The 25,196-nt window shown below is 43.0% G+C and overlaps 1 protein-coding gene across 1 annotated transcript in view; it reads left to right on the forward strand.

Annotated features, from left to right (window-relative positions):
• The window catches only part of PLXNC1 (plexin C1), a 102,542-nt gene that overhangs the window by 61,800 nt on the left and 15,546 nt on the right, over window positions 1–25,196 (forward strand). Inside the window, exons 16-21 of the mRNA XM_054028142.1 lie at window positions 3,948–4,049; window positions 4,457–4,560; window positions 7,328–7,381; window positions 7,834–7,958; window positions 8,511–8,709; window positions 9,937–10,083. Coding sequence (XP_053884117.1) covers window positions 3,948–4,049; window positions 4,457–4,560; window positions 7,328–7,381; window positions 7,834–7,958; window positions 8,511–8,709; window positions 9,937–10,083 — 731 coding nt within the window. The remainder of the gene's footprint in view (window positions 1–3,947; window positions 4,050–4,456; window positions 4,561–7,327; window positions 7,382–7,833; window positions 7,959–8,510; window positions 8,710–9,936; window positions 10,084–25,196) is intronic.

Consider the following 25,196-nt stretch of genomic DNA (forward strand, 5'->3'; position numbering starts at 1 on the left):
TCACAGACTACAAGATGTAATAAGGCAGTTTCAGTAGCCAGTTCTTCCAGGAAATGCACCATGTGGCCATGCAAGATCTAGGAACTACAGCCCAGATCCTCAAATGTCTTTAGGTGCCTAATTCCCATTGAAATCAGTGGGAGTTGGGTGGCTATATACCTCTGGTGATCTGGGCCTACATTCCTACATCACAAGTTAGCGCCTTCCCAGTTGTCAAAACAAAGCTCCCCAAGGGCGAGTGTCTCCAGCACAGTTGCTTACCATCAAACAATGGTTGTGATCATCCCATTTTAGATGATTCATGAGTTTAATTAATTGTAGTTAGTTTGGTCAGGTGTTTATTTCTCACCCATTCTTTTCATTATTCTAATTCTGCCGTATTTTTACTCCATCATATTTTGTAGTGAGAGGCATGTCTCAGCCTTTACTGCTACCCTTGTCAATGCCTCTCCTCTCTCACAAGTGTTAACTAAGCAATTTGGAAATATTTCTCTTTCTTGTAAAATCAGTCAAGTTTGAAGAGTTTTATTCCACTGTCTGTCAGATGCTGCTGCTTAGCATGCAGATTTGAGTGTGTTATCTGTTAAAAGAAAGTCAGCCTGATAATTCTGAGATCCAAATAAAAGGAGTGTGTTATTAAAGAGTGCCTTGCACAATGGGATACTATTGTCAGCGGATCCTATTTTAAGCAATTGAGCCTAGTTGTCTGAGCAGGAGTCAGGCCTAGTATTTGGAACGGGAATCAGGCCTGGTGATCGGAGTCTGAAAGCCAGAGCCAAGGGTTGAGAAAGGATTAGAATCAGGAACACAGGGCCGAAAGTCAGAACCCAAGTCAGAGTCTGAATGCCAGAGACTAGGGTTGAGACAGTGTTGGAGTCAGGAGTCAGTGCCAAGGGTCGGATCCAACTTATCAGATGTCAGGGAAGGCAGGAGCAGGGCTGGTTCTGAGGCAGGCGCAAGGCTGGGACAGGACAGAAACAAGGCTGGGTACAGGGCAAGGTCTGGGCTGGATCTGTGGAGGAGCAGAGCAGGAGCAGGGTGTGGCAAAAGATGAGGCAGAGAATCAGTGGGCCTGTGTGTTGAGCAGCCAGGTAGCTACTGCTGCTCCAGAGTTTAAGAACCGGCCTGCTGGCTTCCTCAGCCAGTCAGGCAGAGTGGTCTGTCAGGAAGCCTCACTGGTTTGTTAAGGTGTCAGGAGTACAGAGCAGGTGCAGCTACCGGGCTTTACTCCTGAGGCCTGGTCCATGACTAGGACTCCTCTGTGCTACTAAAATTAATAATAACACTGCTCTACAGCCAAAATGCTTCTGAAATAAATGTAGTCAAACTTTACTAATTCTGGGTCACTGAGAACGAAAATTATGCTTAAAATTGTTGATTGGCTCTAGTTTTCAAGATATGCTATTAGGTCAGTATATACAACCCTTGACTTGGGAATTGCCGAGGATAAGTGAGTTATAAAGGGAAGGGATCTCAATTTAAACCAGAAATGACTAAAATACATCTTTGACTGGATCTATGAATAAATCTATGACTGGGTTTGGACAGTACTTGCTTTTTAGGCAATGATGCGATCTGAAGCTGGTATTGCGTCATACATGATATGAATTGCATCATGTTATTCCTAGAAGTCATGGATGATGCAATCATAACGAAGCTTACATCACTCTGCTGAACAAATTGCCCTATATCAGCTCTAGAAATCATACAGTGTCGTGCTCTCTTATTTGTCAGTGTTTGATTTTGCAAAGGGACACATTTCTGTTTAGCCAAAGTGAGCAGAGATGCCTCGTACTTGTGTGAACAGTGCAGATAACTTCTGCTATGTTTGTGGTGAAGAGACTTTTGCATCACAAAAGCGCAGTATAACCACTATGGTTAAGAAAGCCTATCACCTTTATTTTGGCTGCAAAATTGGAGATCAGGACAAGAGGTGGGCCCCACACATATGCTGCAACACTTGTGCAACAAATCTTCGCCAGTGGTTGAACAGGAAAAGGAAATCTATGCCTTTTGCAGTGCCAATGATTTGGAGAGAGCCAACAGATCATACCAGCAATTGTTACTTCTGCATGGTGCCTCCAGTTGGGAAAGGTGTGTCAAAGAAGAAAAAGTGGACTGTGCATTATCCAAATATTCCATCAGCTATACACCCAGTACCCCACGGAGAAGGACTGCCGGTTCCTGATGCACCAGAATCATTCTCACTTGAGTCAGACGAACCATCAATGGTCCTGAACCATCAATGTCACAGGACCCACATTTTCTCCCATCCTCCTCCTCCTCTGAACCATACCTCAGAACACAAGGTGAACTGAATGACCTTGTCAGGGATTTGGAACTACCCAAGAGTAAGGCAGAGCTGTTGGGCTCCAGACTACAGCAGTGGAATCTCCTGGCAGGTGATGTTAAGGTTTCCATGTTCCGTGACCGTCAAAAGGATCTTGTCCGATTCTTCTTCATGGAAGGTGATCTTGTAGCCTGCAACAACATCGATGGTGTGATGGCAGCCCTCAACATTGTTCACGATCTAGATGAGTGGAGACTGTTCATTGATTCATTGAAGACGAGTCTTAAAGCTGTTTTACTGCATAATGGCAATGTTTTGCCATCAATTACAGTTGGTCATGCAGTCCATATGAAGGAAACCTTTGACAACATGAAACAACTTTTGAGGTGCATAAACTATGACCAACATCAGTGGCAGTTCTGTGGCGAGTTGAAGGTTGTTGTTCTCTTGCTTGGTCTGCAGACTGGATACACAAAGTACTGCTGTTTTCTCTGCGAATGGGATAGTCGTGCAAGAGATTCCCACTACATCAAGAAAGATTGGCCACTCCGACAGTCATTGGAGCCTGGGAGGAAAAGTGTTCAGCATCCACCACTTGTTGAATCAAGGAAGATTTTGTTACCACCCTTACACATCAAGCTGGGTCTGATGAAGAACTTTGTCAAGGCCATTGACAAACACAAGCAGCTTTCAAGTACCTCCGTGGAAAATTTCCAAGGTTAAATGAAGCTAAGATAAAGGAAGGTGTCTTTGTTGGTCCTCAGATTCGTGAACTTCTTCAAGATGATGCATTTGACCATGCACTGCGTGGCAAGGAAAAGACGGCATGGAAAGCCTTCCAGTTAGTGGCAATAAATTTTCTCGGAAACAACAAGGCAGACAACTACAGGTTGTTGGTGGAAAACCTCCTCAAGGCATACAAAAGCCTTGGTTGCAACATGTCACTAAAGATACCTTTTTTGCACTCTCATCTAGATTTTTTTCCACCGAACTGCGGAGCAGTGAGCGATGAGCACGGCGAGCGATTTCACCGGGACATTGCAACAATGGAGAAACACTATCAGGGCAAATGGAACCCATCAATGCTTGCAGACTATTGCTGGACAGTGACAAGAGATGCTCCATTTAATGAATACAAGAGACAAGCCAAGAAGCGCCGAGTAGACACTGAATAGGACTAAACTATGTACATAATAGTTTTTTGCCTTTTGTTTCATAATAAATTTTATTTATATAACCCTTTTGCTGATTTTTAAAGTGTTACATAAACAGGACAGGTGAAATATTATCATGTAAAGCAACCATAAACACATGAAAAGACCTAGGTTTACAATTTATGATTAAAACTCTACTATCTACACAATATACATAGACATAAAATGTAAAAATTAAATATCTTAGAAACAGTAGCCAATCAGCCAAACAGTAGCCAATGTTTTAATTGTCATATTTGAATTCAGCACATCAAAATACATAATAAATAGCACATTTTATCTCTGAAGCAGACGACTTCTCAAAAATTGTAGACCAGTGAAGAATGTTACTTTTTTTCTTACACTCATTTTCATTTTATTGTTAGTATTGGTATATAAAGCAGATTTGTTCGTCTTATTTCTATATTAAGTATCTGATACAATTTTCTTTCAATTTTTTTTAGTGGCAATCCTAGTAACTAGATACAAATCCAAACAATTAACCCGTAAACTGAGTCAACAAATTGAACTGTTAGAATGTGAAATTCGGAAAAAAATACGTGATGGTAGGTCTGCACAGCTTTCTTTTGTTTAATAAGTATATCATTTCTGAAATTAAAGTGCCATGAAGACACTCACATTTTTTAAATATTTTGTTTCATAGACTTCATTAAACAGAAATAGAATGGTTTGGAATGTGAATATCAGAGTTTCTTGTTAATGTTGGTGTGCAGTAGTAGCTAATTCTAGAAGCTAATAGCATTGCATGTAACAATTTACTTGAGCAAAATTGGAGATAAAAAACCTGCATCCAATCAATGTTTTCCATCCCACAGAGATTCAGCTTGAAAAATAATGCATCAAGTCTTAGAACTGTTTTTAAGAACCTCTTTTCAGGGTCATATTGAAAGCTGTAATTGTGTAGATAATTTTGCGTTATCAAAGCTAACATTCCAGGGGGTTGTTATTTCAGGATTTGCAGAACTACAGATGGATCACTTAGATGTGGTGGATAGTTTTGGAACTGTTCCCTTCCTCGACTACAAACATTTTGCTCTTAGAACTTTCTTCCCAGAGGTAAATGGTTGCTAGTCTTTTAGGTGTAATCCTTCCACAGTTATCAAGTAAGGACCAAATAGCTCATGTAAATATCACCATGTGATTTTCACAGGAGACCTTGTATACTACTACAAATCCAGTAGAATAGTGCTGGGCAAACATTGCAGGGGAGTGTTTAGATCTGTTGATCGTAGGTTCTGTAAAACTTCATATGCTCCAAGTCTAATTTTTTAAATTAAATTAACCCTAGTGTCCCCTTAATTCATATGTGTTTAGTGATTGTGTGTGCCATGTAAGGGTCTCTCATAGCCTTGCCTCACTAGATCTGCCTCCCTTCATGAGACTACCATTCCTAAACCTGCATTTTATCTGTTGCTTTTTATCTCTCACATGCTCACCTGTCTGTACAAAACTTAATTAAGTTAACTTAAACAGTTCGGCTAACATGTTTACATCATGGGACTTCCCCGTTGACTCAGCAAGGTGAGGAGGAGGCCTTACAAGTTCTCTCTCACAAGCCTGCACATGAATTAATTTCAGTAAATTAAATTAAAAGTAGGAAATGAGAAATCGAAAGTGATGTTGATGTTCTGTGTCAAGCTGCAGATTACCTTGCCAGAAATGTTTAGAGGAGTGACAGTGGTCCCAACAGAGGCCAGCACTAAGCACATGCTCAACTTTAAGCCTGTGCTTTAATGTTGTCCCAGATAGGAACTGGGCTTAAGCAAGTGTTTATATGTTTTCTGAACTGGGGCCAGTGTTACTTGCGACATCATGACATTTAATAGCATGAGAAGAATGGGGGAAATAATTTCCCTGGAATAGCTGGAATGATACCAAACTGGGGAAGAAAATACCAGTCTCAAATATCTTTCAAAGTTATATTATGAGATTAACCAAAGCCCATTAGTTTTTAGTATACATACTAATCTTCTAAGAGCATCAATATAAACAACTACTTTTCAAAAACAAATACTTAAACAGAAAATATTTTGTTGTATAGCTGGCTCAAAGGAGAAGATGGCCCTAGATGGTTTGTATAGTGCCTCGTACAATGGGATCCCAAAATTGACCCTGTAATGTGAATATTAAATATGAATAACAATAAAACTTTCCAAATCTGATATTGATTTCATTTACACCAGAGTAAATCAGGAATTACTCACCCAAAATCAGTGGAGTTACCCAAGCTGCAACTGGGAGATCATAACAGGGCTCCTGTTGCTATAAATTCTGCATGTTTTCCTTTTGTTTTCTTTTTTTACCAGGGATATTAACGAGACAATATTATCATTATTTTTAGGAGTTCATCTGTTCTTTCTGCTTACTCCTCATCAAAAATCTTAACTCTCTTATGAAACAAACAGGATGGGGTTTATAATGTGTCATTTGTTATCAAAGTGGTTATCTCATGTATTTAAAAATATATTATATGACCATTTCAGCTTCCCAAGTTTTGTTACTTAACCCCGTATCTAGCCACCATGGCTTTGATTTTCATTATTAATTCTGGTATTTTAACTTCTGCTTGTGTTATTTATATATGTATATTAAAAACCTTATTACATTTCTCTATATTTAACTCTAATTTTTACCCAGGTTTTCATGCTTTCCTTCTCTGTCTCTATCCTTTTCCTGAACTCTTTTGTTTAACCTTAACCATGTCTGCTTTGTGTAATTGTTTTTTACCCTTACTACATTTCTATTTTGTTTATTATTTATATGTAACTCTTCACACATTGTGTGTGTGTGTATGTGTTTTGGTGTTGTGTGGGGGTGCTTATGGAAGAGAGGCAGTGGAAATGGAAGGGCGAGGATGGAGGGAGAGGCTAATGGAGAAGGAGAACTACAAAGGCTAATAGGCATGCGGAAGACGAAAGAGTGGGAGGAAAAGTTGGGATAAGGGTCAGGGGACAAGAGCAGGAGGAGTGGCAAGATAGAACACACAGGAAGAATTCTCTGTGTCAATGAAAAAGTGGATAACAGTAAATGCCAACAGAAAAGTCTGTTAAGTGCATCTGAATGAGTTTGGAGGCCAAAGATACTGATTTGGAGAAATACAGGCTCTGATGTCAGAATCTCACGGACTGTGAAGGCCTGGTACTCCCTGCTGCTAACGCTGCTAGGAAACTGGGGTCTTTTAAGATTTGCCCTTGGAAAACTTCTGCTGACTGTAGCAAGGCTTGTAGCACAGGGCTGATCAGCGGTCAGTGGGACCCAGTGTGCCCTATGGCTCTTCTGTGGTTTAATAATACTGACTTGCCTCAAAGGGTTGTGGCAGACTTAATTCATGAACGTTGAGATCCATTGTTAGCAAGTGTATGAAAAGTGTCAGCAGTAATAATAACTGCAGAGAAAAACTCTAAATTTGGCTAAGCCCAGGGGTCCCTGACATCCAGAAGATTCATACTATTGGTATAGTGACATCCGGGAGTAATGCATTCTGGGGTGTCCTCACATAGCCGGAAAAGCAGCAGATTTTCATGTGATGATAATAAACAGTCTTTCCTATGGCATGTTAGAACATGGCTGGGCTGACTGACCTCCGCAGCCTGGGAGTGAGGGCATTCAGCAGCATACCAGTAAATCTGGCTTAGCTCAATCCTGAGTTTCTCTTTGCAGTTTTCCTTTATGTTATATGCCAGAACTTTTGAGAAATCACAGAATACATAAATTGCAGGTGCATTTAGAAACCCAAATCCTCTTTAGTCAGCAAAGTCTGTTGCCTTGGGTACATGCTTAGCCTTTGATATTTCAGTAATGCATCACCTGTCTTTTATTTTAGTCAGGCAGCTTTGCATCCATTTTCATTGAAGACATGCACACTAATGTGTCACAGGTAAGTCTATGTAATGTAATTTTACTTTTATTTAGTGGTTATTCTTTTCTGTCTACATGTGATCATGGTCATCACCACAGAATCTGAGCACCTTCCAAATGATCAGTCAGATTAAATTTTCTCTACATTCCTTCCCATGTGGGGAATAGTTACATGGCTTTATGTATAGAATGTAGTAACATATATGTAGATATGAAAACAGGATCTTATAATGGGAAGTATCAGGCAACTTTAACTGTAGGTAGTAATGCCTGTATATAAAGTATGTGTATGTGTGTGTGTACAGATATGCTATGAGTGAAATCCTGGCCCCATTGACATCATTGGCAAAACTCCTATTGATTTCACTGGGTCCAAGATTTCATCTTGTGTGTTGCTTACCCTCATTTCTAAGAATTAAGGACCTGTCATACCCAACTACAGTTTGCCTTATTTTTGTTTAACTGTTCCAGAGCAGAGACCCCAGGCAAAAGGATGAAAGCCTCACCATGTTGCATGCTTTAATTTGTAACAAGGATTTTCTTGTTACTCTCATTCACACCCTTGAAAAACAGAAAAATTTCTCTGTGAAAGACAGGTATAGTATGATTATGCCTTATAATCTTCAAGCCATAGAATTAAGAGAAAAACGACATGGATTATGACACACACATATAGTTTTCACTACATACAAAGCAAATTTAAGCTTTTCCAAAGTATTTTTCCTTGTTCTTCACCTGAAACAAGCCATTAAAAAGAGATCAGAAGATTTATTGATGCCTATAGACACTGAACTAGCAAAATACCTCACCTCAGAGCAAGCAGTTCTTGCTTTATAATTTGGAACTTTTCTTTCATTGAAATGGAAACTATTCTTCTTCAGAATTAAATTTGAATACACAAAATACATTCTTTTTTAAATTGCTGGATGATCCTGTGTACTTTAAATTTTATAGAGACTTTAGTGGGTATTTGGGGTACTGAAAAAACGAAGGTTCAGCATATAGGCGTAACTGAAAGGTGTATGCTTATTTGAACTAATTTCACAGTAAGATGTTATGAAAGGCTTAGGATCACCTTTCTATTGTCATAGATTTGAAAAGCAAATTCCAGACCTTTTAGTTATGACTTTTTTATTTTTTGTAAACAGGTGCTTGTTTGCATCCTTCTTGACTATTGCACTACAAAGTAAACTAGTCTACCTAACCCATATTCTAGAAGTCTTGACCAAGGACTTGATGGAGCAGTCTAGCAATACGCAACCTAAGCTCATGCTAAGGCGCACAGAATCTGTCGTAGAAAAACTGCTGACAAATTGGATGTCTGTTTGCCTTTCTGGTTTTCTACGGGTAAGTTTGACATCTTTCCACCACCTTAGACACTAGAATAAGGAATATTTTCAACATAGCACATGCTGACTTCTTCCATGCAGAACTCATGAGAGATCTGTTTGTGCATGAAACCTAACTTTCTATATTACTAATATACCCATATTACTATCCTGATCACTTATATAGACAGCTGTCATTATGCAAAGGTAAGAAAAGAGCAACGGTATAAATGATGCTAACAATCTGTACTTGGGTTGGACTTTAGATAATTTTGAAACTCTGACATTTTCTTCTGTTGCTTCACATATTATCATCCAAACCCCATCAGATATTTTCTTGTCATGGCAGAAGATTCACATTGTGGTTAGAATGCAATGTGTATTCTCCTCCTCAAAAGCTATCATAGAGCTATGCTTTGAGAGAGTTTAAAGGGAGGCTGTCATTTTGAAAACCTCACTTCTGTTTGAATTTTTTTGCCTATTTTGTTACAGCTAACACCTATGATTAATAGAACTGTAAGAGGTTGGGGGGAAATGATCCCTCTCATTTTACAGTCTGTTTAATTTAGTCCATTTGGTTGCATTTTGTGTGCTGACAATTTTGTTGTTTGAGGTTGTACTTCCTGTTGTGTGCACTAATATGATGACATCTCTCCCATGCCCTGTTTTGCAGGAAGCTCACGTGCTTTGCCCTAAGGTCTGCAAAGTACAGCAGCAGGGTAGTTTGAAGCTGGCAACTTTCCTGGGACCCAAGTATAGAGCTAGGGGACAGTCAGAGGAAACCTGTTCTTCACATCCCAGTCCTCTTTGTGGGGCTGAGGAGCAATGGTAGCTTGGGATGGTAGAGTGACCTACACAGGGTTGGGGAGTGAGTGACACCTGAGAGAAGATGACAGGTCCCTCTAAGAGCTCCAGAGGCGAGCTAAGCCAGGCCAGAAGAGGCAGGGGAGTCAGGCTTTCTCCACTAGCTGCCTGCCTGTGCCCAGCATGGAGCTCTGAACTGTCGTGGCAGGTGCCCCAGGTGGCTCTTCCCATTTGAGTAAGAGAAACAGGAGTTGGGTGGGGATTTACGAAAGAACAGATAAACCTGCACAGAAAGTATTTTTAATTGCAGGACAGCTGAGCAACTTGGCTAAAAAGGAAGTTTGACTGGCTTCAAATTGTTGGTGTCCCACTAGAGTTCCAATGGGAATGCAGAAGAAAGAACTAAAGCTGTTGCTTGTTTGTGTTTGGTCTTATTTCTTAGGAGACAGTTGGAGAACCATTCTATAAGCTTGTGACTGCCCTCAATCAGAGGATAAACAAAGGGCCGGTAGACGTAATAACTTGCAAAGCCCTGTATACACTAAATGAAGACTGGCTTCTGTGGCAAGTGACCGAATTCAAACCAGTGGTATGTTTGCCAAGCTACTTTTCCTTCAAATACTGAAATGTTTTGAAAGAACCCACAACATTCTTCTTATGTTAGGATGCTAAATTGAGTCTCTTAGATACTCCAGTGATGGTGACGGTCTAAGTACCTAGATAGATAAAAATGGGCAGAAAACAAAATTATTATTATTAACACCGCTTCAAAACACAGTAGATGTGAATTAACCCACATTTCACCAATCTGATACCTTCTGCTTCACAGCAGTGATCTAATAGCCAAGCACTGTATCGAGGTCTCATGATACTTCAAGTTATTCTTATTAAAAATTATACTATAGAACATTTGTAAGTACACAATGAGGTATTGAAGTAAATAGTTAAAACTAGATTACATTTATCAACAGTACACAGGAAATTTTGTGATGCTGGATACCTGGGATTTTATTGTGTTTGCTTACTCAATAATCCTCAGAATTCAGTAATTCACTGTGGGCTTTCCTGTCATTAACTGCAAATTAGTAAAGTTGTAGTGTGGTGGATTTTAATTAGTTGCCTGAATAAAAACAAGGTCCCTATGAAACTTAGCTAAATCATAAAATTCCAGAGTGGTGGTGTCAGAACTTTCCTCTATACATAGATTTCTTACATTCATCAAAACAAATAAAATGTTCTTACCATTTTGCACTTATTGCTGCAATCCAGCTGAAGATATTTTCAACCTGAATTACCAAGGTATCCTTTTTTTAAAAAAAGATGATTGCAAAAAGTTAATTAAACATGTTCTGTTTCCCGTGTGCTATGAATCCTTGGGTTTTCTAGGTTTTTTACTGATTTGTAACAAATATTTGGTGCTGCACATTTAATGTTCTGTGATAAAGATAGGTTTTATATGTTATAGCTAAAACTATTAACTGTCTAGATCACAGGTTTCCCAACTGTGATCCATGCACCAAATGCTAGTGGTCCACAGAGAAGTGGCTAGTCCCATGGCATTGGTTCTCCTCCTTATTTCTAGCTCTAAAACACATTGAAAGATGTTTACACTATATTAAGGGTGAGATTTCAAAAAGCACCTAAGAGACGTAGGTACTGAGCTCTCAATGAAAGCTAATCTAATACTTTCTTGGTTTTTCAAGTATGCAATTGCTGCTGTTGCCGTGTGGCCATTATGCTATCAGAAAAGGGAGGTGAAATGGTTTGTGCAATTCTACATGGGAGGCTGAGTTGGTCTGTGTGATTGGGAACGGAAGGGGAAGTGGGAGACCGATAACTTTTGTTAGAATGTTCCAATACCCTGCTCCAGGTTCACTCAGTCTGGCCCAGAGTTAAACATATATTTAAAACACAAAATTACACAAACTTGAGCCTGATCCCAGAGTAGTATTTGATGGAATCTGTTGGTTTGAAAAGTAAAAAAAGACAGGAAACACAAACTTTGGACATGAAGTCTTCAAGTGTGGAAGAGCAGACAGCTGTAAGATGCAGATTACTATCAAAATGAATGGCCTTTCTTTGAAACAAATTAGCCCTGTCCAATAGGAGTGTGAGGTCTAACATGGACTGGTCAACCAACAGCATCCTACTAAATGGAAAACAAAGTTTTATGATAGCGGACTGAATAATTTGAACAATCAGGTCTACTTTACTGACAAGCGAGAGAAAGGTCCTGCAAGACATCACTGAGTGATTGGCTCTTGGCAGCCTTATCCCTGAACACAGAGGAGCAGCAATGTTATGAGAAGTAGGCCTACTGCATAAGAGTGAAATACATCCAGTTTCCAAATAAAACATCCTGGATATGTTAATTTTGGTCACATCTAATTTATTAGATATAGGAAAACTAGATGAAGGCCGTGTGATTTATGAAGATACTCATCAGCAGCCATTGCAGCCAAGCAATCCCCAATAGAAAACCAGCAGTATGAACTGTGGTGATCAGAGAGAATTCTGAATAATAAATGGGACTAATAGTGAGCGTGCCCTCCACTGATAGTACTTATCTAATCTTAGACTATATTCTATAGCACTGTTTGACAGTTCTAGAACCTCTTGGTGGCTGATTATGCCTGCAGCGCTAGAAAACTCATACTCTCCTTTTCTTTATTCTCCCACACCCTCAGGTTCCCCAGTTTCCACCATTTATTTCAGTCCTGTGTTGGTTTGTTCAGGCTTCTGAGTGTCATGTTCCTGGATTTGGCTTCTTTCTTCATTGTTCTGCATAGTATTTCTCTAGCTCAGGGGTGGGCAAACTTTTTGGCCCAAGGACCACATCTGGGTGGGGAAATTGCATGCAGGGCCATGAATGTAGGGCTGGGGCAGGGGGTTGGGGTGCGGGAGAGGTGCAGCAGGGGGCTCAGGGTAGGGGGTTGGGGTGCAGGAGGGGTTTGGGGTGCAGGAGGGATGTGGGGTGTGGCATGGGGTTGGGGTGCAGGCAGGGGGCTCAGGGCAGATAATTGGGGTTCGGGGTGCAGGAGGGGTTCGGGGTGCGGGCTCTGGCCCGGCACCGCTTACCTGAAGTGGTTCCAGGATGGCAATGACAAAGAGCAGGGCTAAGACAGGCTCCCTGCCTGCCCTGGACTCGCGCCACTCCCAGAAGCGGCTGGCACCACGTCCTTGCGGCCCCTGGGGGAGGAGGAACAGAGGGCTCCATGCTCTGCCCTCCCCTGTGGGTACCTCCCCCGAAGTGCCCATTGGCCGCAGTTCCCCGATCCCGACCAATGGGAGCTGCGGGGGGCAGTGTCTGGAGGCGAGGGCAGCTCACAGAGCCCTCTGCCGCTCCTCACCCAGGGGCTGCAGGGACGTGGTGCCGGCCATTTCCAGCAGAGGTGTGGGGCCCACGGCACCATGGGGATGGCAATCCTGCGGGCCAGATCCAAAGCCCCGACAAGCTGGATCTGGCCCGTGGGCCGTAGTTTGCCCACCCTTGCTCTAGCTCATCCTTTTTCTCTTTTTCCAAGTGGGTGTGCATATTATCATTTGCCATGGAAATCACACTGGTGGCATCCTTAAAGTGTGTCCTTTAAGGTGTGTCCCATTGTCGTCGTCTGACCGTGTTTGATGCCTTAGTTTGGTTTGCTCTATTTAGAATTTCTGCTATTGCAAAAAATTCTTTCCAATGGATTCTTAACATCTTCCTCAGTTACTTTGGAGTGAGTTCATCATATCAATTTCTGTTGTAGATTTCCATGACTCTGCTCCATAAAGGAGGACAGACATGATGCTAGTGTTAAAAATTCATACTTTTGTGTCAGTGCTAATCATGCTACTTCTCCAAATCTTTTCGAGTTTATGAAAATTGTTGGCTGCTTTTGATATTCATTGCGTGACAACTGGTATGGTGTCACCATCATTGTACATCTCACAACCTATATAGCTAAAATGACTTACTTCTAGTGTTTCTTCATCCACTCTAGTGGTTACTTTGTCTTCCCCTTGTTGATGAACAAGCCAACTTGTTTGATCATATCAGCCAAAAGCTGAGTATTTTCTTTGATTAACTGATGGGTTGAACTAAGCTGGACAGTGTCCTCAGCAAATATGTGGTCATCTAATTGTGCTTTATCATTTGTCCATTAAATTCTTCAGTTGCCTTCTGCAGTTACTTTCATAACATAGTATCAGAGGGGTAGCCGTGTTAGTCTGAATCTGTAAAAAGCAACAGAGGGTCTTAAAGGTGCCACAGGACCCTCTGTTGCTTTCATAACATAGTCAATGACCAGTGCAAACAATTGTGGGGACATAATACAATCTCTCTGTACACTGTCAAAAGCCTTCTGGAAATTTATAAAATTGATAACAAGCTGTGCTTGCCACTGCATATTTTGCTTTGTAATATGTCTGAGAACAACAATATGGCCTGCACCTGATCTCAGTGGTCTAAAATATGCTTGCTCCTCTACGTTGAAGGGCTATTTGGTTCTTGATACATTCCAGGATGATGTTGCACATGATTTTCCCAGGCACTAAGAGTAATGGGATTCCTCTCCAGTTACTAGTATCAGGGGGTAGCCGTATTAGACTGTGTCCACAAAAACAACAAGGAGTCCGGTGGCACCTTAAAGACTAACAGCTTTATTTGGGCATAAGCTTTCGTGGGTAAAAAACCCACTTCTTCAGATGCATCTCCAGTTACTGCAGTTGGTTAGGTCACCTTACTTTGGCAATTTTACTATAAGGCCTCTCTTCACTGGGTTGGGTTCTTTTCTCCATTCCATATTCTGTCCAGAAACACAAGGAAAATCTGGAGAGCTGTTTCATCACTTGCTTTAAGCATCTCTCCATTATTATTATCCTCTTCTGCTGCTTTCCCATTTTTGAGTTTACTGATGGCTTTTCTAACTTTTTCCCATTGTAATATCTCCTAAATCAATAGGCAGCTCTAGGAATAGATCTTCATCACATATTTCTAGTAATTTGCTCGGGCTTGGTCTTTTAGGCTTGAACAAGAGACCAGCTTCATGTGAAGAATATGATGGGGATTGGTCAAACCCATAAGGAAGCACATGTCATGAAAAGTGCCTTGCTCAAGGTCACATCAGTAATGAAAATAGGACTTTGGAATGTGAGAACAATGTATGAAGCTACTAAAACTGCCCAAGTAATTAAAGAAATAGATAGATAACATCTTGATGTCCTTGGAATCAGTTAGTGTAGATGGACAGGGCTGAAAAACTACACTTCAGAGAAACAAATAACACCATCATTTTCGAGAATGTGGATGTTAGACATGAAGCTGTTGTAGCAATCTTGATGTTGAATGAAGCAGATCAGACATTGACTGAGTGGGAATCAGTCAAAGGAAGTATTATTAGAGCTTGCTTTCAGACTCGATTATTCAAACTATCAGTCATACAGTGCTATGCGCTAACCAACGAAAAGCAAGATGAGGAAAAAAATGCTTTTCATGATTTGTTACAGGATGTGTTAACAAAGGTCCCAAAACATGATATCATAATGATTATGGGTGATTTCAGTACAAAGTAGAAATTTACAGTGTAAACTACCTAATGATAGGTGGAGCAATATTTTCCTACTAAAGAAGTCCAACATGGTACTCCTCAGATGATACTACAAAGAACCAGATATAAATCATTTCCGTATTTAAAAAAATGTTTTGCAGCTCATACGTGCATACAGGGGAGCAGATGTGGGCAGTGACCATAACTTTTGTATCGCTTAATTGAAGATCAAGTTAAAGAGGATGAAGAAAGTTAAAAGACAACTGTGCATCAACAGCGCACAATTAAAAGACTGAAACACAAAAAGCAGGGCCGTCCCTAGCCATTTCAGTGCCCTATGCAGCCCCCCCTCCGTGAGGGAGGGCTGGCCCCAGTCCTCCATGGGGGCGGGGCTGGGGGGGGAAACAGCTCCCTGGCCCCAGCCTGTTCCGCTTCCCTGGCTCCCAGCGTTGGGGGCCAGGGGAGGAATCGCCCCCCAGCACTCACCAGCGGTGAGACTGGGAGCCAGGGGAGTGGAGCAGGCTGGGGCCGGGTCACTCCACTTACCATGCGGTGAGTGCAGGCCCGACCCCTGCAGCAGTCCTCAGGGGAGTGGAGGCGGGGCAGGGGCTTTGGGGAAGGGGTGGAGTGGGGATGGGACTGGGGCAGAGCAGGAGTGGGGTCTTTGGGGAAGGGGTGGAGTGGGGGGTGGTACTGGGGCAGAGCAGGAGCGTGGGCTTTGGGGAAGGGGTGGAGTGGGGGCGGAATAGGGATGAGAAGAGGCAGGGCTGGGGCAGAGCAGGGGCGGGGGCCATGGGGAAGAGGTGGAGCAGGGGCTGGAGCAGCACACAGCTGCGCAGGGCAGGAAATGTGGTGCACATATTTCCTGGTGCCCTACACAGCTGCGTATTTTGCGTATGGGTAGGGATGCCCCTGACAAAAAGCGCTTTTCATCTTGAACTGACCATTGGAGAAATGGTCTGAGTTAAACAGGATGAAGTTTAACAAAGACAAATGCAAAGTGCTCCACTTAGGAAGGAAAAATCAGTTTCACACATACAGAATGGGAAGAGACTGTCTAGGAAGGAGTACGGCAGAAAAGGATCTAGGGGTTATAGTGGACCACAAGCTAAATATGAGTCAACAGTGTGATGCTGTTGCAAAAAAAGCAAACATGATTCTGGGATGCATTAACAGGTGTGTTGTGAGCAAGACACGAGAAGTCATTCTTCCGCTCTACTCTGCTCTGGTTAGGCCTCAGCTGGAGTATTGTGTCCAGTTCTGGGCGCCGCATTTTAAAAAAGATGTGGAGAAATTGGAAAGGGTCCAAAGAAGAGCAACAAGAATGATTAAAGGTCTTGAGAACATGACCTATGAAGGAAGGCTGAAAGAACTGGGTTTGTTTAGTTTGGAAAAGAGAAGACTGAGAGGGGACATGATAGCAGTTTTCAGGTATCTAAAAGGGTGTCATAAGGAGGAGGGAGAGAACTTGTTCACCTTAGCCTCTAAGGATAGAACCAGAAACAATGGGTTTAAACTGCAGCAAGGGAGGTCTAGGTTGGACATTAGGAAAAAGTTCCTAACTGTCAGGGTGGTTAAACACTGGAACAAATTGCCTAGGGAGGTTGTGGAATCTCCGTCTCTGGAGATATTTAAGAGTAGGTTAGATAAATGTCTATCAGGGATGGTCTAGACAGTATTTGGTCCTGCCATGCGGGCAGGGGACTGGACTCGATGACCTCTCGAGGTCCCTTCCAGTCCTATAATCTATGAATCTATGAATGAATAAGAACAGGTTCAGTGTTTTAATGGTATTAACTGACGAGAACCAAGACATTGATGCTATGTGGGAAAACATCAGAGTGTGCTATCTGGAAAGTGAAAAGACAATTCTAATAACAATGAACTCTAAAAGGGAAGAATGGATTAGCGGTGCTACTTGCGTGGCAGTAGAAAAGAGAAGTGTACAACAATCCAAAAACTGTCAAATGCTAAGACGTGAAGAGACAAGCAAGTGGCAAGAAGAATACAGAGCTCTGGACAGAGAAGTAAAAGGAGTGCCAGAAGAGATAAAAGGGCATATATTAGTAAAATGTCAAGAGGCTGAAGATGCTAGCCCAAGAGGTGACCTTACAATCTTGTAAAAGACATCAAATAGCTAAGAGGAAACTTATAACAAATAGCTAAGAGGAAATTTAAAAATTATTTAAATAATTTAATTTAATTTAGCAGTTTGGAGACCCTATTAAAGGTGCAAATGAAAAGACTGTTAGCACAGAAGAAGAACAAAGGAAAAGATGGACAGAACATTTTCAGTATAATGGCCTAGTCTAATTTCTCCATGTCTATTGCATTTTGCAGTCTGAGAGACAGGCGTAGAATGCTAGACTGGTGGGCAATTTCAGTGGCAGATATAATTTTGCCAGCCCAGTCCCCTTTTAATGAACAATATTCTATCTCAGTTTTTCACTCAGTGTAATAAATGGAAAAGTACATACAGAACACTGACAAGACAGAGATTTGAGATACCATGTAGAGCTGGAGTAAAAACTGTGTGCTGTATGTGGTAACTTTCCTTTTCCCAGGTTATCTTTCTGTTCTTTGACGCAAGAAACATTATTTTGCATACACCTCTGTCTGAAACCACAGCATAGTTGCCATCTGCTACTGTTCATTAGCTCAAATGCCTCACTTAACTAGAGCAATCACAGTTTTTGCTTTCATTTACAGAAACAACTGTACGTCTGGAAAAATGTCTTTAAATGTTGAATCAAAACCTCTATTTTACCTTGTTGTTAGCAAGAAAAAAATGCTCTTTATTTTCCCTGTCTTTTAGCCAGTTTCCAAGCCAATCTCCAGTCAAGTAGGTCCCTTCCAAATGCTTGTCTTGGTCTCCTTAAAATAGTTGTTAAACCTTTCTTGCAACCTATGTTAATCCTTTGGTGCAGAGTTGTGATTTACTACTGCTAAGCACTTACTTCTAGTGCATGAAATCTCAACTCTGGATATTACTGGGTTACTTTAAATGGCCTGTAATTTCCTCCTGAATCTTTCCTTAAGTTAACTTGTACTTTTCCTGGTTTCCCATGAAAAACCAGAAATAGTAGAAAAATACCTATTAATGTTTCTCCAAGATTTCTATACTTCCATCCATGTGTCTGTTTAATGTTGTCTGACTTTTAGTGCCCTTAGCAATCTTAAGAGCCTTTTCATAATTTTATCATCTATGATTTCTTGTTTAGTTTTACAATTTGTGGATAAATGTGGTGCTCATGAAGGTTAGATTCTAATGAAAGCTTGCTCTTGCCAGGCATTGAGCAGTCAGGCAAAATCTGAGTCATGAAAATTTCAGCTGTAGAGACAGGCAAAATAATTGTTGGTTTTCTTATTGGCATGTGTACCATTACATCACTCTGATTCTATGTTTTTAGAGGAGTTTTTTGTTTTATGTATATGCATGTGTATGTTGCTTATCATCTGAGCATCTCACACACATCAGTGGATTTATCTCCTTGACACCCCTGTGAGGTAGAGAAGTATTATTATGCCCATTTTATGCAAGGTTTAGATCTGTGAATCCATAAATGCTTCAATGCTGCATACTTAAGAGGCTGCCTCTCTCTCTGTGTGTGATACTGTTACAGCTACAATCAGTGGAGCATTGGAGCGGGGACACCTTTGGTGTAAAAGAGAGGGAGCTGCTGCTAACAGGACATTCTCTGTGAGGGGTCTGATAGATATGGGAGATCTTACTGTATTAAGTTTATGTAGCATTGTGCGCCAGGGATTGTATATAATTCCACGGGGGCGGGGTGACCACAGCTCCTCCAGGAATGAGCAGCAGTGGAGGGTGATTAGGCAAATTCACTCAGGTTGTAACACCTCCAGAGAGGTACTACCACCTGGGGAGGTTCTCATATACCAGGTCGAACTAGATTCTTCAGAGGCCAACAGGCAAAGAAAGGACTTTTAGATAAACAGACTGAGTTTAAATTGACTTAGGGCTTTCTTCCTTATCTAGCAAACGGACAGGACCTTCTGTCCGAGGCAGGGCCTCAATCCCTATGGAAGGGTTGGAAGGACTTGACCTATTAGGGCCCCATAAGACTGGTGGGTTACCTCTGGTAAGCTTTTAACATTCTTATAGGAACTTGTATTGTTTTTATGTGATTTCTATGTAATGCTTTTACCTTAAGAATAAATGTGCTTGCTTATAAAGATCTGAGTGGTAATATAAAACTCCTGGCAATTACACTGTTCATAGCCTTTGAAGAGAAAGCAAAGCACAGACAGTAGCATGTTTAAGCAGTCTGGTTTGCTGGGAGTATCACAGCATAGGCAGGGAACTGGGCAGCCTGGGGAAAAACCCCAGTCAGGAGGGAGAGAGACACGGGTCTCCACCCACGAGAGGTGATGGCTGAGGAACAGGGAGTCTAGAGCAGGTGTCTTTGAGGGACCAAAGAGGGGGAACACAGATTTAGTTGCCCTGAACTGTGACGGGGGAATATCAGTTTTTAGACCTATTCTCCCCTCTCATCCACTCTGACTGGAAATAGCTTGAATGTGATTATTTTCATGGCACACTGCAAGGCCCATCTCTTAGCCAGGGCTGCTGGGGAAGCAGAAGCATGATAGGATCTGATGTTTATATTGGGTTTGATTTTACTGTGGCTGATTATTTTTTGTTTGTGGGATGTAGAGTACAGTAACTCCTCACTTAAAGTCATCCCACTTAACGTTGTTTCGTTGTTACGTTGCTGATCAATTAGGGAGCATACTCATTTAAAGTTGTGCAATGCTCCACTCTTACGTTGTTTGGCTGCCTGCTTTCTCCACAGCTGGCAGCCTCCCTACGCGCCCCCCCACCCAGCACCGCGGATCAGTGCCTTCCCCCTCCCTCCTGCCGGCAGCAATCAGCTGGCTTGCAGCGTTCGGGAGGGAGGGGGGAGGTGCGCCGAGTCCTCGCTCCTCCCCCCTCCCTCCTGTCCAGGGCAATCAGCTGGCTTGCGGCGTTTTGGAAGCAGGAGGGAGGGGGAAGGAGCGAGGACTCGGTGCGCAGGCTCCCCCTCCCTCCCCTGCCTCCTGAATGTGGCCAGCCAGCTGATTGCCCCAGCAGAAGGGAGGGGGGAGGAGCGAGGACTCGGCACACCTCCCCCTTCCCTCCCCTACTCAGCAATCAGCTGGCTTGCGGTGTTTAGAAGGGAGGGGGGAGGAGCCAGGACGCAGCGAGCGAAGTAAAGGGGGGGAGAAGAGGTGAGTCAAGGGTGGGGGCTTAGGGGAAGGAGTGGAGTGGGCAGGCTGAATGTTGAACCCCCCGCCTCTGGTGCTTGCAGAGTAGGGGAAGCTGCCCTGGAACCTAACCCCCCCTATTTACATTAATTCTTATGGGGAAATTGGATTCACTTAACATCGTTTCACTTAAAGTCACATTTTTCAGGAACATAACTACAACGTTAGTGAGGAGTTACTGTACCTTCTAGTTTTACTTCCAATTGATTTTATTTTTAAAATTTTGGAAAATGCATCTAGATGCTGTTTTGAATCTATTGTTATAAATTGAAATAAAATAAAATATTGGCCTGAACATGAGAGTGAGAGCCAGGAATTCCTGATTTCTCATCCTAATTCTGGCACTTACTATTTATCTTTAGGCAAGTCACATAATTCTGCTTAATCTTCTTTCTTTATCAGTAAAATAGGGACAGTAATGTTCCCTACTCTGCAGAGATATTTTGAGCATTAATTAGTTACTATTTGAATAGCAGGGTAGAGAGCTAAGTATTTTTTATTTATTTTTCCCTATGGTGATGATAGTTCCTTTGCTTGATTTGCCACATGATATTGCATGACCTCCTGAGGTCCCTTCCAGCCCTGATATTCTATATTTTAGGATGCCAGCACAATTATTCTTGAAGCATCAAAAGCTTCATTTTACTCAGTGACAAAAACAGAGCTTTTAAAAGCCACAAGGATCTTCTTTTTCAGGGATGGAACCATAGTGGGCAGATGCCAAGTGGCAAACATGTTTAACTGGCAGTTTGCCACATTACATGCCCTGTTTCCATTTACATAATTAAAATCAATGATTGCATTCTGCCCCCATCACCAGTAGCCTAGGGATTCTCTATCAGAGGGAATGGGAGAGTTAAACGTAAGTATGGCCTGCTTGCTCTCCAAAGCATTTTCTGATTTGCCTTCCAACTGACTATGCTGCAGACCCAAGTCCTCCATTTAGCCAAAGAATGTGGGGAGCACCTGGGCATGTTTCTCTACATCTCTGCTAATGTGCCTTGACCCTGAGTTGGAAACTGTAGCTGGGGGGAGGAATAGCGGGATGTAGCGAGGGGGCGTGGTCTCCCTCCCTGACAGATGGGTAGAGGGCCGTGACCGCCCCCTGGTGGGCAGAGCTGGGACACCCACCACTGCCCACCTGGAAGCAGAGGGGCAGGACAGGAACTGGAAATATAAAAGGCAGGCCCTCCAGCTCAGTTGGAGGAGAGCTGCCAGAGGAGCAGGACGTCTCCCTGCCACTGCTGGAGCTCGGACCCAATGGAGGCTGCTATAGCACCAGAGACCCGGAGGGACTGCCGGAGCTGCCAGACACCGGGGACACTAAGGAGCTGTTGGGGCTGCCACTAGCCAGTTACCCCAGTGAGACAAATGATGACCCTGAAACCCAGGTACCCCTTGAATGGGAGTGTAGGAAGGAGCCCAGGGAAGCTGAATAGGGTTTGGCTGTGTGACTGACTGCAAGCCGACCAGCCTGTTGCAGCTGGATTTCCCTGTTGACCCAGTGGCGGATCACTCGGCCACTGTTAGAGCCTTGGGCTGGGACGCAGTGGAGTCGGGTGGGTCTGTGTCCCTTTACCCCCTGCCACCCTACCCCTGGGGCTATGGCAGCCTCCCCAACTTTAGACCAAGAGACCTGCATTGGTCTGTCACCTGCCCGAGCTAGGATGCCAGATGGTTTTGCTGCCTGTCCCGTCAGAGAGCTGGTCCCCCTAGACTGCTGCATTGCTCTGCCTGATTGCAGACCAGAGCCATTAACTGTTTGCAGCTTTGCTTGGACCGAGACCTCCTGGCCTATAGTTTCTCTGCTGTTCAGCCTGACTGTAGGCCAGAGCCATTAACTGTTGGCTAATTTCCCCCTGAATTGAGTTGCTCCAGAAGCATTGTAGCGAGGGGGCGTGGTCTCCCTCCCTGATGGACGGGGAGAGAGCTGCGACTGTCTTACAGGGGAGAATGCTCCCCTTTGGTGAATGTGGCTCCTCTCGGTTGGGGTAGCGAGGCCTAGCTGTTGGAGATCAGAGAACTGCCCTTGTCCTCAGGGCATCAAGACCTAGAGGCCAGAGCCTATGAGGCTGCCTTTGTCCTCAGGACAGCAGGGCCTAGCGACTAGAGTCTATGAGGGGTAGGGGGACCCAGGCCTACCTTACTCCACCGGGTTCCAACCCAGGGCCTGTGAACTGGGAGTCCTGGCTTCAGGCTTAGGTCCATCGCTCAACAAATGCGTTCCCTGGGCCGCTTCATATCCTTGATCCCAGATCCTGTAGTTCCTCCCGGGGTGGCAGCTTTCCAACTCCCTCATCCTCCATGGTCGAGTGGGGTCCCGTGATGGACTCAATGTGCTTGGCCTCCTCAGGCTGGAGCTCTCGCAGCTCTCTCGCAGGAGCCTGTAGCTTGCGTCAGCTCTGGTCAGCCCAGCCTGACCCAAGCTGCTTTCTTGTATATACTCCCTCCACCGGGAACATGCACAGCAGGGATGAGAGGGCGTGACCTCCTGGGCCAAAGCGAGTGGTTAACTCTCGCGGGGCCAGTGCGAGGTTGGTACACCCCGTCACAGAGACATTACTCTTGGGTCAGTTAGTTCAATCTCAATTGCCATTCAGTCTTAGGCCTCTCTGCTGAGACTGCCTGAAGGGTGCCGGCTGTAGTGAATTTTGTGACATGGATACTTGTTCACAAGGACCTGCACTGAGACAATCAACTGATTTTCCAATAGACTACTGAACAGCCAAAATATTAAGCAACTTTTTGTCCCCTCCAACTTGTGGTGGACTTGACCTAGCAACCTAAAGGCTCTGTGCCATTACCAGGTCTTTTAGTTTCACATTCTGCCTTAACCAAGCTAATCCTAGAGGAAGGGCAATGTCCTGGGTGAATTTAGACCAAGACACACACCCTGCTATGTGTCTTCTCAGCCTTTTTTCATTGCGTGTTATAAAGAATGCAAATTGTTGCTGTTTGTCTGGTGGGCAGTGCAGAAAATTTCTGGCATGCTAACATATGGAGAGGTTTCACAGCACCTTCCACTGAGCTATTTGTGTGGGAATGTACGTGTAGAAAAGGAGACTCGACAGAGGAAACAGAACTTTTCTTGTTAGCCCAAAAGCAAGAGTTTCAGATTGAAACAGGGAAGTTTGTATTATATTGTGGGGCAAATGCTATAATAGGAAAATCACCTAAACAATAAAACATGTTTGCAAGAAGTTGAAGAGGAATCAGCTTCATTTAAAATCTTCAATTTTAACACTCAGTAAGCACCCTTGAAAGTGTTTAGCTAGTAGCAGAGGAATGAACTAGAGCCGTGCGGGAATATGTCAAGGGAGGCGCGAGCTGTGTGCCTTTTTTTTTTTTTTTTTTTTTAAGAGCTCTGGGTGTCTGTCCTGGGTGGCTGAGGCTCATGTAGAAGGGCCATGCACACCCAGTAAGCGGAGATAAAGCTTGGGCTCGCCATCCCCACAGCCCCCAATCCCTCACCTGGAGGCGGCGGGGCTCCGGCTGTCAGCCCCGAGGCAGCAACGCAGAAGTAAGGGTGCCAGTGGGGCATTAAGTGATATTGATGAATATCCCTTTTCACATTGCCACCCTGACTTCTGTGCAGCTGCAGTGCGGCCTTCAGAGCTGGGTGGCAGTATATGTACTTGGGCCGGGGGGAGGGGGTCACAAACAACTACAGATACAAAGAAGGTGGGGGTGCCGATCAAATACTGAACTAGAGGCTTGATCCAAAGGCCATTGAAGTCAGTGGGAGTTTTCCCATAGACTTTAATGATCTTGGATCAGGCCCTATATAAAGTATTAAGCCATTTTGCTGAAATGATTCTATTATTCTATTGTTTGGATGTTATGATACAAAGCCTGTTGAAGTTGACAGGGAGACTTCCATCAGCATCAGAGAACTTTGGATCAGGCCCTAAGTGTAAGTCACTTATACTTCCTTTTACTGGTTTTTCTGCATCAAATCTCAGTCAGTATTCATTTCTTTCTTCAGGCGCGATGTCCGCCCTCAGTATTTCAACATCTCCTCCCCTTCCACTCAGTTTGTCCTTTCAGTAGACTCATTAGCCTGGTAATTAAACATCTCTACGTCCTGATTAAGTCCTTCTCAGTTACTTCAGTTACATTGTATTGTTCATTAAATCCTGATGTTTGCAGTTTTGCAATCTTGTTTTTAATACTCCATCTGTTTTTATAGAAACAGGGAAGTTAAGTAATGTCTCTTTCAGTTCTTTCCTTTTCTTTCCTCACCACAATGTAGTAGTTTCCACTCATGGCTGATAAAAAAAAAATAGAAAGAACCACTCATCTATTATAATTATTAATATTTCTAAATCTGAGAGAGAAAAGAGGCCCACACAATGGCCTGAGGCTAACTCGTCTCAACTTCTCATGAGAGCAGAAAGGAAAAAAATATTTTTGGTTGCTTCCTCTTTTAACAATCTTTCCTCTCATGAGTCACACCCACGATCCTCATGTTTCAGTTAGGGTTTATTATAGCACCGGTGTTCAACTACTTAAATGTAGAGAGTTATTACATTAGTTTTTTCCTCTGTGACTTGCATTCAGGGGCAGACTTTTAAAACAACATTCGTTACAGTCACATATAGAACACAAGAGAGAGAGAGGGAGTGAGAGTGTGGGCTACCTGGACCATGGATCTCGGTACATAGGACTAGGCACCTGTTTCCTACCTCCCTGGAGTGGAGGAGCATGGAATAAGCAAAGCCTTGATTCTAGCCCCTCACACTCTGGCCAATATAGAGGGGCATGTCAGTGATCCTTCAAACACTATGAATTAATTAGATCTACTTGATTCATTATTTAACTCCACCAAACAAACTTTTTGATTGGAAAAATAGTTTAAATACGTGGATAGCTTGAAAAGCCTAGTCTAGTGTGTCTAACTTGATATACA

Source organism: Malaclemys terrapin, chromosome 1 (genome assembly GCF_027887155.1).
Source record: "Malaclemys terrapin pileata isolate rMalTer1 chromosome 1, rMalTer1.hap1, whole genome shotgun sequence".
NCBI classification, from domain to species: domain Eukaryota; kingdom Metazoa; phylum Chordata; order Testudines; family Emydidae; genus Malaclemys; species Malaclemys terrapin.